Source organism: Typha angustifolia, chromosome 3 (assembly GCF_048772165.1).
Source record: "Typha angustifolia cultivar Huaian chromosome 3, ASM4877216v1, whole genome shotgun sequence".
Lineage (NCBI taxonomy): Eukaryota > Viridiplantae > Streptophyta > Magnoliopsida > Poales > Typhaceae > Typha > Typha angustifolia.
This window is the reverse complement of record NC_133241.1, coordinates 7,702,644-7,716,048: the sequence shown is the minus strand read 5'-3', so window position 1 is coordinate 7,716,048 and position 13,405 is coordinate 7,702,644. Positions and strand designations below refer to the sequence as shown.

Sequence of the window (13,405 nt, the reverse complement as noted above, 5' to 3'; positions counted from 1 at the left end):
ACTTTTCACCCCAACCTCCAATTTAGGTGAATCAAAGCTATTAGAATTCTAACTCACGAGGCTACCTCCATCTAAATTTTTATAATTTTCTTACATCTAAATCGGTCCAGATCTGGTTCGTAATAATATTAATAGTAAATTAGTTTATAAGATTAGTGTGGTGTATTTTAATGAATAATATTTGTATTATAAAACGAGGTTATTATAATATTTTCTTATTATTCAGAATAAGAGTTGTATTTCAGGATTAAAAAGGGTGGAGTAATAATTTACTTACTCGTTCAATTTCAAGAATAACATAAGTTTTTATTCTAGAATACAACATCTTATTCTAGAATAATAACTAAATATTTATATAATTATATTCTAGAATATAAATACTATTTATCAAGATTATATCCTATACCACACACTAACTCAATTACCAATTTACTCTTGATTTGACTATAATTATTCTTAAATATTTTATTATAGTTTATCAGTCATCTCTTATCTCTTTATGATATCTTATCATAATTCATTACTCCTCTCTCCTTTCTCGGAGACATCCTATCAACATTTTATCATAATTTATCATTCATATCTGCTCTCTTCTCTCTTATCATATTTCTTATTTTACACTAAATAAATAAAATCTAATTTAAACAGCATATAGTAATTTAATATTTCATAAAAATAAGCACATTTTAAGAAGTATTATTATTACTAAATATTTTTAATAAATATAAATATTATAAAAGTCTTAATAATATTTATATGTACTAGTAACATACAAATTTAATATTAATAAACTAATCTTTTATCGAATTAAAATTTACTCGCATATAAAATAATATATTTACTATTTAAACTATGTATTGACCTAATTAAAATTTCTTTTTAAATAATAATAAAATGAGAAATTTAAGAAAAAAAATATTAATATTGGAATAACGTTTTTTTTTTCTTATTCTAAATGCAACCCCTCGTTTCATAAGGGTTAAATATCATAATATCACTACTTAAGAATATAAATATTCTGTATCAAAATTTTATTTTATACTATACACTAACTTAATTATTAATATTTCTATTTACCATAATTTTATAAAAAAAATAAGATATCTTTTTTCACTTATTATAACAACTAATGTTATTACACTTTTATTTAAAATATTAATGAACATAGGAATAATTATTCATAAAATAAACCTCTTATTTTCTTAATAATAACAGGAATGATTATTTTTATTTCAACCATATCTCACGTGTGAATAAGAACCAATAAATTATCGAAGAGATAGTCTAATTTTTTATTTTGTATTAAAAAAAAGAACCACAGCATCTCCATGCAGTCTTCTAAGATGGAAAAAGAAAACCAAAAAGCAAAAGTGAGAGATTCTAAGCTCACTACTTAGGGAAAATGTAAACTAGAGAAGACGAAGACGAAGAGGAAGACGAAGACCATCAATAGTGCAAGACATAGACATCGTACTCAACCACAGCATCCCCTGTCTTCAAATCAAGGGAGTAAGTCTTGGCCTGGGCATAACCCCTGGACAGCCTGAAAAGACCACTCCCCCCGACGACAGACATTTCCCTCACCGGCGCGAACACCTCGTTCCGGCCCATAATGGTAACCGTGCTCCCGTTGTACTTCCCATCCATGACCACGAAGTTCATGGCCATGAGGAGCCCGACCTTGTCCTTCCCTGCCAGTGCGTAGAACCCTTGGGCCCGGCCCAGTAACTTGGAGCTGAGCTCCGGCCCAGCCGTTAGTGGGTCGTCGATCATCACCACCGCGCCGAAGCCGGTGGCGGACTTGTTGGTGGAGGGAGCTTCGGCTACTCTAATGGAGGTTGGGCTTGGGCCAGAGACTATGTCATGCCAGTAGAAGTGTAAGTGGCTTAGCTTCTCCTTCATGGGCCTCCGGACGGTCTTTTGGGTGGAGGTGGGAATGGAGGAGGAGACGAGGAGGAGGAGGAGGAGGAGAAGTGGGGTGGAGAAGAGATTAGCCATGGCGAGGAGTAATGAAGATTTGGGTGTGTAAACGGGTGAATTTAGGAGGATAAATAAAAGGATTGGTGGGTTAGGTGAGGGGGTGGGGCGACCAAAGTTGAAAAAAAACTAATAGTCGGTGTGTGCGTGTTTTTACCTTTATCCCCCCTCTAGAGCTCTTATTAACATGTGTACCCCTCGTTAATATTTATTTATTTTTGGATTTATTCCTTCGTTACTTTTTTTTTTATTCCCTTCATAAAAAATGTCTACTAAATATTAACTCCAGTGCATTTGTGGAGCATATAATGTAGATCAATCGCATGCATCCAATCCTATGGTTCTACAATTACATTTAAATAAAAAAATATAAATAAGGATCTTCTAGGGGTATAAATGCAACAACAAAAGAAAAAAAAAGCCAACTTTATGTTGTTGATTTCGGACCAAACAATAGAGACCAGATATTTCAGTCAGTCAAAAAGATGCACCACAGTCCACGGCAAACTATTCTTAATTCAATTAATTTAAAATGTGAGGGTTTAATTAAAAAGGCACTTTATATAAAGTATAGTAAAAAGAAAAAGAGAAAAATGTAAGGTGTTATTGATAATATTCTCTGGGAATAAAATAATTTAATTACGATCGACTCGATGGTTCATGATGGCATATGCGCCACGCCTAACTACAACATTATTCCAAGAGACTTCTCTTCCAGTTCCAGAGAAAAAGGAAGGTAGAGAGAGAGAGAAGAAAGCATGGTTGCTTCCTAGTTGCTGCTGCCTGCCTGCCAGGAGACTTTGTAATTAATTTGAGTGAGCTTAAAGTCTTCAAGGAATAGGTCTCGAGTCAACTGGTATGTATTTTCATAATCTTTGGGGGAGTATTTTGCATTTAACAATCTACATTTTTACCTATTTACGGTTTGCAACACTCCATTTCAAATATTGTGCAAATTGAACCCCTATATTTTACCAAAGTTTTGTAAACCATTCTCTCTCTCTCTCTCTCTTCTTTAAAATAAAAAAATAAGGCAAAATACCAATTTACCATTGATATTATCTCATCAGCTTACTTTATATAAAATCAAATATTATTCATGATAATTTTATAAAAAATAAAACACTTTTATCTTATCTCTTTTTTTTTTAAACTTTATATCACATAAAAAGTAATGATAATATTCTTATTCCAGAATACAAGTGACTATAAGAATAATTATTCTTAAAATAAAATCTCATTTTGATAATAATAATAATAATAATAATAATAAATTATATTCTTAAAATAAACGATGCCTAAGTAAGATAATAAAAGCAAGAGAGATTAAGTTAAATTCTTCTATTATAAGCTTCTAAAAATATAGGGCTTGATTTATAAATATAATAAACGAGAAGTTATAAATCATATCAAATAAATAAATAACCCAATAAAAGATAGTAATAATTGCAATGCACTTTAATGAACGTGAAGTAAGGGGGCAGCAAACCCCTCACTTTCTTTGAAAAAACTAAGGTAAGAATAGTGAGCCACATCAAGATTCCAAAACAGTCTATATTTTGGTGTTGATTTTGCAAACCTTCGTACTATTAATGAAAAAGATAGTAGGAGGACTAACAGAAAGAGGTATTTAAGAGATTTTTATATAGTTAAAAAGGAGTTTATTTGCGTTATAGGATTCCCTGCAAAGAGGAAAAGGGAGAAAGCTACATTGGAGACGTGGCGTGGGGGCTAAACTGCTAAAAGATGTTACTTTTGGAGTTTTGTATTGCATCGCATCAATGGCTTTTGCGGATTCGATCCATCAATTTTGCTGCCTCCAAGACCAAGAATAGAATAACATTATTATTTTTTTTTGGTTTCAAAGTGCTTCTCTCCCAAGATTCGATCTAAGAGACAACTTATTCCATACAATTATCAAATTGATGGGCCCTAAGATTAAGTCGGCTAAATTGTCGTTATTATTATTGTTGTAGTTAATATTATTATTTTACCCAACTAGGTTTCTTCCCACCTAAACCTGAACTAACGGACAACTACTTAATAAAAAGCTACTAGCCTTGCAGGGTGCAACGAGTAATGCCATGTACTCAATTCCTATCGGGTCCCACTTAACCTCGTTGATGATAGATTATGATTTACTAAAAACGCTTAGGAAAGTGAGATTTGCATGCAAAATGATGAGAGGACCAGGAGAAAGCAACCAAACCACACGGATTAATTTTGTTTCAGAACTTAGTTGCAATTCAGATAGAGTTGGTCGGCACTAAATTTCGATCCCTACTAAGATAGAAAATTCATTAGAGAGAGAGAGAGAGAGGGTATTTTTGTCATTTTGAAAATAATTGGCTTGCCTTGTACCTTACTTTGATATATTCCTCCTAGATCTCTTGTATAAAATGCCAATCCCACCGTCCCCTCCTATCACAAAAAGGATCACAAACACACTACAACAATGGCATCCACCTCGCTCTTCTCCTTCCTCTTCTTCTTCTCCTTCTTCTTCCTCCTACTCCCAAACCTCTCCATCTCCGTTATTCCCCACAAGAAGCTCAAGGAGAAGACGACCCACCTTCACTTCTTCTTCCACGACATCGTCAGCGGCAAGAACCCCACCGCCATCCAGGTCGTCAAAGCCCCCGCTTCCTCCTCTCCCATAGGCTTCGGCTTCGTCACCGTGATGGACGACCTGCTCACCGCCGGCCCGGAGCCCACCTCCGAGCCCGTCGGCCGGGCCCAGGGGTTCTACGCCTGCGCCGCCCTGCAGGAGCTCGGGTTCCTCCAGGCCATGAACCTCGTGCTCACCGCCGGCGACTACAACGGGAGCGTGGTCACCGTCCTGGGCCGTAACGCCCCGATGCACGCCGTCAGGGAGATGCCGGTGGTCGGGGGGACCGGCCTCTTCCGGTTGGCACGTGGTTATGCGTTGGCGAAGACAAATTGGCTGGATTTTCGTACGGGTGATGCGATCGTGGAGTACGACGTCTATGTCATGCATTATTGAACGGCGGTGGAATTTGGACAAGTTTTACAGATAGCACCTCAGAGTTTGTGCTTTTTTCTATCGTTTTACGCCCTCCGTATGTCTTTTACTTAGAACTAAGGATTTTTGCATCCATTACCCTCAGCACTTTTTATTTGCTCATATGCTCTTCTAAACTCAAATAAAAAATTATGAAAAAAATCCTTGTTTTTATTGGAAATAATTCCAATGTACAAATTCTTACTATAATTTATAATAGCGTGGCATCAGTCAAAGTAAAACAGTGAAGCCCTCAAAAATACCAAATTTTAAAAAAAAACACCCACGGATTCAAATTGAATAAAAAAGAAATTAAAAATCTCATTAGACCTCAATTTTTTTCTTTTACGTGCCTATTATATTTTAAATTTTAAATATAAAATTAGATGCATTTTAGTAAAACCGCTCACAAAAAAAGAGACGACAAATTTTAAATATAAATCGTTTTCCGAATACTTATACAAAAAAAATTGACAACCGTGAAAAAAAAAGAAAATATTATATAAACTATTTTTACCAAAAAATAATTTACATTTGAAATTTAATTAAGTGAAAAAAAAAAAAACTTATATAGAAGTTTCCACTCTAAAACCCAGTAAAATTTTCTTATCAGTTTTCACCTAAAACGTTTACTTAAAAAAAGATTTATGCTAGTAATTTTGTAGGTAGTTTGAAAACTATACTAAAACGTTAACAAGTTTAGGTGAGATGTAGAAAGTCATGTTTGTAAGCTAATGCATACAAGTATACAACAAAAGAAAAAAGAAGTTGAAAAGCCAACCACCCCACCAACAAGAACAGTTGTCTTCCTGCACTACTGGAAGACAAGAGGAAGACAAGACTGGCATGTCCTCCATTTGCAAGGAAGTGGACATGATCAACTACTGAAATAATTTATACAAAACAAGAAGGGAGAGAAGAAGAAGAGAGAGAGAGAGAGTTTTTAGAGTACTACCACTCAAAACATGGGAGTTCACAGTTGAAATTTAGAGGAGAGAGGAGAAGAAAAAAGGTTTATTTAGAATGGGTAGTGTATCGATATCATGTACAAGCGGAAAAGAATTGCATGCCTAATTATAACTTGTATTTTTTATGCATATAGATGGCATGTTATCATACTTTCCTCTATGTTATACAAATGAACCATGAAGCATTACATATGTAGAGATTTACCCCTTTCTCTTTTTTTCGATCTCTTTATACTTTTGAACACAAGATTTAATGCTCTGCGTCCTGAATGATTGATTACTCACAAACTTTCCTGCAATCTGAGTTGGATGGCAGTCTTCACTACCTTCAGACAAAGTTCACATGTTCTCCTTTTTCAAGGAAGAATCACTCCTTCAATAGCATCCAAAAGTGTACTCTTAGTGGTGTGACAACTGGTTCTTGGATCCATGGATAGCCTATGCGTCAATGGGAGTTCCTTTTGAGTTATGTTGGGTAAATGACTACAACTCTTACTCAGCTTGTCGTGCTTTCTTAATCTTGATTTGGTAGTGACAAGTTCCTGACTCTTGCTTATCCCTGGAGTAAGTCTTCTTAAGGTGATGATGGCCCCTGGCATTTCTTGGTCTTCTTTGGTGAGAATGGATGGTGGACTGCTGGGCCTTTTTGAAACTAAAGAAACAGCGAGCCTCTTCTTCTTAGGAGAGCGAACAGGTGATCGAATTGGAGAATTAATGCCTCCATTCCCTGGCCTGCTCTGGTTAATGAGATGATGAAGCCAAACCACCAAATCCAACATGTAGGCTTCTGTCTTCTCCTTGTCTGCATGATAGAGGGTCTCTATCTTGATCAAGTTGGGCTGCCCAGCATATCTTTGATTCATCTCAGTCCTGAAAGGAAAAAAAAATTATACACACTTACTAGAATAGCATGCTGTTGCACCCCAAGATTTCATGAATTTAAAGAAGAGAATGTGAATGAGCTTCTCACCCTGTATTTGCCCACTCCCCGACCCATCCAAAGCCGTGGTGAGCTCTGATGATTGTGTCAAAAGGAATCAGAACCAAGAAAAGCTAGGAATATATTAGGCAAATTTAACGTTTTGTTATTAGTTTGCATTATACTGTATAGGATAAATGCTATCAGAATTTATTACCTAGTAGTGTTATTGGCAATAGGTACAAGCCATTGCAATGTTTTCTCCATTTCACATCTGATTCGAGGTACTGTCAACTACAAGAAACCAGTGAACAGAACAGTAAACAAACAATCTAGGAATCTAGGAATAATCATAGTGCAGATTCAGCTGATATCATAGTGCAGATTCAGCTGATAGTCTGGTAAGTTAGAATCTAGGAATAATCACCTACCTCTTCCACAACTTCAAATGACTGTAACTTATTTCGTAAAGCGGACTTAATGCTAGGGGGCAGTCCTTGGTATAATGTATCCCTTGTATTTGGAGGGACAGAACTTGATCGCGATACCTTATATGAAAATATCCTCGTCAGATATTTTTTCCAAAAGAATACTGACACAACTAGCTTAAAGGCAGCGATAGGAGAATATTTATTCAGCTTAAAAACTGTACTGTGTAATCGATATAAGAAGATGACTGCAAAATGATTAATCTTCCATCACTGTCCTAATTCACACAGATTATATATAGAAATATCATTCAAGGATTTCTAAAAGATCTAAAATACAAAATATTCACTATCAAGCAGATGAGCGAACATTTAAACTATTATTCGAAAAGAGGAGCTCAAGTTTTGGAAAAATGCATTGTTATTGTTGCAAGACAGAAAGGAACTTACTAGGGTATCAATCTGTGTAATGATATTTGCATAATGCAATGCGAGACCTGCTGATCCTAACCTCTGATTGTTGTCATTGGATCCCTTCACAGGTTTAACACCATCTGCAAATTTAATGAAAAGTACAAAATTTGCAGTGATAAGTATGTTAAAAGTATTATGCAGTTGAAATTTCAATAATATTTCAACTTATCATCTCGATAGCCTGATATGGTATAATGGTAATGACCTCGTATAAACCCTAAAGAATGGAAGAAATTGAGGTACATAAATGACAATATCTATTGTCAAGGGAGAAAGGGGAAGTACCTGCACTCCCAAAGGCATTATGGATCTCCAAGTATAAGACGTGGACAACATCAACAAGCTTCTCCATCACCTGCAGCAAAGATACAGAAAAGCCTTCTCTTTGAACTCATAGAAATAGGGGTCCTTTACGGACTGAGCAAAATGCTTTCGAGGAATATGAACCACCAAATATGTCCTCAGAAAACAGCAGCACAAGCCACCTACCTCTTCCAATATCTTGGACCATAGTGATTTTTTTTTTAAGCTTCTTACATGTTTCCTTTGGCTCTTCAACTCTTGCCTTAGAATATGAAGAGTATCGCCTACATATCAATGACAAAAACATGTATTTGAATGTAAATATATATAAAGCACGCAAATCATCTCATCTTTATGATGATAGACTAAAGTTAATTGTCAATTAAAATTTAGCATATTGGAAAGGAACCAAACAAGTAGAAAACTTAACCAATACTTTAGCAGTATTTAAGGAAACATAGTAGGGGAAACCTATGTCTGAACCTTGTTTCGACTCATGTCTCCAGGATATGCCGTCCCTAAGTAGATAATATATTGCTTAGAGAGGCATATCTGGAGTTGTCTTGTGATTATGTTTCACCTCCTTATGAGGGAGATATTGTCAATTTTTTACAGTTTAGTTCCCACAGTAGATAGAGAAGGGATGCAGTAAAACTGCAGAGTTGTTATAATGTTTATATTGATATGATTTAACAATTTGTTTGTATTGGAAGGTCTGGGTACAAGATCAATGAACCTCTTTGCGATGCAACTGAATTCTCCTCTTCCTGGGGTTTCCGACGATAATCTTGTTCAAATCTATCCAATGCATGCATTTCATGGTAAAGTTCCTGACAAAAGAAAAGAAGAAGAAAGAAACAATGAAAAGATTACAAACATGATTATGGCAGGGCAAAATAGTGTCTTCAAGAGAAAAGGAGAATGCTCTAGCAAGACTCATTTTTATTCACTACAACAAATATTATACAACGAAGTCTTTTGCATAATTAGTTTGGTTAGTACTGCCACTCCCTTTCCATTCTAATGGATGACTTTCTTACCTCGTTCGGTTGCCATTACCAGTTAACAACTACTCAGTTAATTTGCAGAATGAATTGCTAGAAATCACAAGGATAACAAGAGGACATAGATGCACTTAATTTGTCAGAAGGATTGATACTCACAGCTGTATCCCGAACCAGTGCCACCAAATACTGCATCTCACCAGTTGCTGTTTCTTTCAACTGTTTCTGAGGAGTAATTTCTGACTCTAGTCTAGATATAGTGAGATAAACAGAAAATATGGAGCTTGTTATACCTCAAATTCTCCAATGCTTCAGACATTTTACAAATATATCAACATTATAAAAGTTTTTACTTGGCGAAATAGCGGTCCAAATTGTGCCACTGAGGATCTTTACAACGATTACCAAATCGAACCACCTCTTTTGAAAATACATCCAATTCTTGCCTGTCAAATGGACATCAAAAGGACCTTTTTCTCTTAATATAAAAGGGGCGGGCCAAATAAATAAGAAAACATTAACTGGCAATACACATCTATAAGACTGGAAATCTAGAGCAAGTAAATGTACTGTTCAGATAAAGTAAAGGTACTTTTGGGGTCCCTTATCCACCTTTTGTCAGCTGCAGCAAGCCTTAACAACTCATCCATATCTTTGGAAATCAAACGCTGGACACCTTCAGATCGAAGCACGACTTCTTTCAAATGCTTAATGCTCTCTGTTGAAAGAGACTGCATGAGATTGGAACCTTTACAAATTGTGTTGGCAACCTCGAAAGCCAAAACAGATATCTTATTTCCTTTCATAATGGCCCCTGACACAAAGCTACCACTGGAATTCAAACTGGTCATGCTACTACTAAATGCATCTAAAACCTCCACAGCCTTCCCAAGTCCAGTAGTACCAGCACTTCTGAAACGTGAGCTCACTTCCAGAACCTGAGTGGAAGTAAATGGCTATCAAGTGATTTATAGAAGACAAGAGAAATCATGGAAACCAAAACATTTTTAGCACTGAGAAATTGCAGCTTGTTACAATCTAAATGCGTACACAATCATAACAGCGCCAGACGTAAGATATGATATGATGAATGCTTTGTACTGAAAAACACAAAAGAAATACAACACCATAAACCAACCATAGACAGCAAGAGATAATTTATTTAGTTAGGCAATTTTACAAATAAATTTCCAGCTTGCATAATGAATGAGGAAGTTTCGCTCCATAGTCCTTACACTTTATTCATCTTTCTTTCCCCTTTTCTCACATAGATTTGAAATAATGCGAAGGCATCAGAATCCAACTTTAAGTACAATGTACATTTGTTAATTCAGTTTATACTGTAGCTTACATGAAGCCTTATATTGACCGTTGTTAATTCAGTTCATGCAAACTTCCTGAGGTCATGAATCATCATTTTCAAGTGGCAATCATGTATTCAAGTGGACTCTAAAATTCAACACAATTTCTTATTCAAGCTATAGAATCAGAATTCCTATCTTAAACAATAAATACTTAATAGAATTACAAGTGCATAATTTAATCAGCAATGAAATCATCATCCTATGACAAAAGTTTCATTCCGCTATATCATTTCTTCAACAAAACATGCCATCCCGCTCTAATCAGAAAAAATAAGCTATACCAAAAAGGACTTGCCTTTGCTGTTGGGCTCTTTCCATCGGTAGCCGGCGTAGACTTACTTGGCCTTGAATTTTGAGATAAATCCCTGGACAATTGTAGCTCTTTCGGCACTGAGGAAGAAGGCTGAATGCTCTCAAATGAAATGGTTCCATTCTCAGAGAAAGAAAATGGTTGACTGTACAACTGCTTGTCTTCCAACACCACGTTAGTCTTCGGTTTCCTTTGCACCTTCCCATGGCAATAGAAGGGCTTGGGATCATGTTCTCCAAAGACATTAAAAGATAATTCACTGGGTGATCTATCTACAGCGGATCCCCTGGAGCAAACCGCACCCATCCTATCAAAATCTCCTCTCTATAATCTCAATTCTTCTTATCCTAGTCAGAATTGCATGAAACTGAATTCTATCAAATAACTACTCAAACAGGAGGTGAGCTTCTCTGAGGCTGCAGCAAGAACCGCAATCCATTAAAACAGTCCTTAATCATTAGTTAAAGGGGAAAAAAAAGGAGCGACCTTTATAATCAAAATCGCCAAAATTAACATAAATAACGAATTACCGAGCAGAATGTAATCAGAAGGAAACGAGGCAGAAGGCAAAAAAATCCGATTTTCAGACGACCCAAGAAGAAATCGCACGAGAAAGACAGAAGGATGGGAAGAAATCAAGCTTTCACGACCGATCTAGAGCTAGTTGGAGGAGTAATGAGAGATTGAGGAAGAAAGGGAATGAGCGTGAGATTGGGGGTTTAATAGATCGATCACAAGATGGAGTAGAGAGAAGGCAAGATCGAAGAGAGAGATGCGATGGGAGGGATGGAGGAAGGAGGAGGAGGGTGGTGGTGGTTTGACGTTAAAACACTTACTACACCGGTAAAATTATTAAAACCCAATACACTAATCGAAGTCGAGATAGTCAAACTTGTGGGTTTTTTTTTCTTTTTTTGCAAAAAGACCCCTCTATATTATATATTTACATGCAGACACTTAAAAAGATCTCCGCTTTTTTGCGTGCATACTCACCAAGATCCTCGGTTTTACGTTGATTGCAATTTATCAAAAACACTCTATAATTTGCATTTATTATTATTTACACCCTATCATATAAATAATTAAATATTTCAGCAAATGGCCAATTTTATTATAAAAATCCCGATGAAATAGAGTATCTTTCTTTATTTTTCAAAAGTAATATATATATATATATATATATAATATTTATCTAACCCTTTGGAAATTGACAAAAGAGTATTAAGGTGTTTGCATCTATTATAATTGATTTGACTCATCTATATAAAAATTATCCATAAAAAAAAAATTAACACAAGGTGTTGATGATTTGTAAAATAAATCCATTATTAGATTATTCACAATGTTCTTTGTATCTTTTCTTTGACTTTTTGGTTTGTTGGATTCTATAGTTCTAATGGTCACATCGTGCACGTCAAAGCATAAATTAAAGAAACTTCTCTAGTATTTTGCTAAAAAAATTAATCTAATTGGTTGTCCAGGTCAACCTTTTGGATTTAGGGAATTAATTACTCAGCAAGAAGTGGACCAAAAAAACAGAGTAAATGGTAATCTACTTCCTATTTGGACTTTTGCATTCTAATATAGTAATTATTATTTTTAAAACTTTTGATTCGTATAAATACTAATCCATTTAAAGATGTTAATATTCTTTTTGGATATAATGCTCACAGACAAGAGAATTAATAAGTTTTGAAGAGTGTAACGCAAATAATAAATTTGGATATACAAGCAGAGAAAAAAGAAATTAAAAACCAAACCCCAAAAAAATAATCGAGTTTTGGCCAATAAGGACATGGTTTCAAACCAAAACTATTGTCCAGTAAAAGATCATAAAATTATTCATCCAGCATTACATTTTTTGAAATATGACATCCCCTCAATTATTTAAATTTCTATGAACAATCTTTAGTGGCACTCATGATAGGAATATGATTCTTTTTATTTATTTATTTTTATTTCTGGTACAACGATAAATGATAAAATTTGAGGCTTTTTATTAGATAACAATTTATAGGCCCTTATAATTACATCTCATGTTCATAATTGAATAAAAGTATTCTCTACAGTCATATTATACCTTGTCTAAACTCATGGGTTGTCATTCAAGTATATAGAAAAATAAACACCTCCATGTTGAGATTAAAGTCAACTATTAAAATACATGCAAATCATAGCAACTTATCACCTACATGCATCACATATTAGATTGTCAACTCCTTGAACAATGGTTGCAAAAACTGATGACATCTAATGAGATTGAGTTCTTAGTTGTCAAGTAGTATTGACTAAATCATAATATATCTGCAGAAAATACAAGTTTGATTTGATAAAATGATGGATAAAATATTTCAGAAATCATTGTCACGAGACTAAGTTTAGTTCTTGAATATTCTTTACCCCCCCCTTAACTGGAGTTGCACTGATTACCGATTGAAGGCTCAGATGATCAATAGGTTCAATTCCTATATTGTTACAAATTTTTCTAGCACAAGATCGAGAGCGACTAAACAAGTGGAACAAACATCGCAGGCAACGGAGCAAGCCATGGAGATGGACCATTAATAGTATATGAATTTGAATCTATTGAAGAGCTTGTAAATGTTTCTGTTCTAGAAACTAATTTGGATATGTGA

The 13,405-nt window shown here is 35.0% G+C and overlaps 4 protein-coding genes across 4 annotated transcripts in view; 2 read left to right on the top strand and 2 right to left on the bottom strand.

Moving 5' to 3' along the window:
* Positions 1-1,268: 1,268 nt before the first annotated feature.
* On the bottom strand, positions 1,269-2,041 carry LOC140758065 (dirigent protein 22-like). The gene has a single exon (XM_073094076.1). The coding sequence runs from the start codon at positions 1,996-1,998 to the stop codon at positions 1,447-1,449; it is 552 nt and encodes a 183-aa protein (XP_072950177.1). The 5' UTR covers positions 1,999-2,041; the 3' UTR covers positions 1,269-1,446.
* Positions 2,042-2,720: 679 nt separating this feature from the next.
* Positions 2,721-13,405, top strand: part of LOC140777901 (nifU-like protein 2, chloroplastic) — a 70,168-nt gene continuing 59,483 nt past the window's right edge. Inside the window, exon 1 of the mRNA XM_073122321.1 lies at positions 2,721-2,734. The gene's annotated coding sequence lies outside the window, so the exon portion shown is untranslated. The remainder of the gene's footprint in view (positions 2,735-13,405) is intronic.
* On the top strand, positions 4,388-5,214 carry LOC140758198 (dirigent protein 22-like). The gene has a single exon (XM_073094285.1). It carries the CDS (start codon positions 4,433-4,435, stop codon positions 4,979-4,981), a length of 549 nt encoding a protein of 182 aa, XP_072950386.1. The 5' UTR covers positions 4,388-4,432; the 3' UTR covers positions 4,982-5,214.
* LOC140758197 (protein PSK SIMULATOR 1-like) lies at positions 6,322-11,615 on the bottom strand. The gene is made up of 13 exons (XM_073094284.1): positions 11,300-11,615; positions 10,755-11,185; positions 9,708-10,033; positions 9,449-9,541; positions 9,255-9,345; positions 8,828-8,921; positions 8,278-8,375; positions 8,074-8,143; positions 7,765-7,868; positions 7,318-7,434; positions 7,104-7,180; positions 6,938-6,982; positions 6,322-6,837 (listed from the first exon to the last, which is right to left on the bottom strand). Exons 2-13 carry the CDS (start codon positions 11,073-11,075, stop codon positions 6,324-6,326), a joined length of 1,950 nt encoding a protein of 649 aa, XP_072950385.1. The 5' UTR covers positions 11,076-11,185; positions 11,300-11,615; the 3' UTR covers positions 6,322-6,323.

Bases quoted from the DNA above. Each gene is read 5' to 3' on its own strand.
- LOC140758065 (XM_073094076.1), bottom strand. From the start codon at position 1,998: ATGGCTAATCTCTTCTCCACCCCACTTCTCCTCCTCCTCCTCCTCCTC.
- LOC140758197 (XM_073094284.1), bottom strand. From the start codon at position 11,075: ATGGGTGCGGTTTGCTCCAGGGGATCCGCTGTAGATAGATCACCCAGT. The intron at 8,922-9,254 runs GTGAGTATCAAT...TTCTTTTGTCAG, and splicing joins CACTGGTTCGGGATACAGCT to GAACTTTACCATGAAATGCA. The intron at 8,376-8,827 runs GTTCATTGATCT...ATTGATATGTAG, and splicing joins TTCAGTTGCATCGCAAAGAG to GCGATACTCTTCATATTCTA.
- LOC140758198 (XM_073094285.1), top strand. From the start codon at position 4,433: ATGGCATCCACCTCGCTCTTCTCCTTCCTCTTCTTCTTCTCCTTCTTC.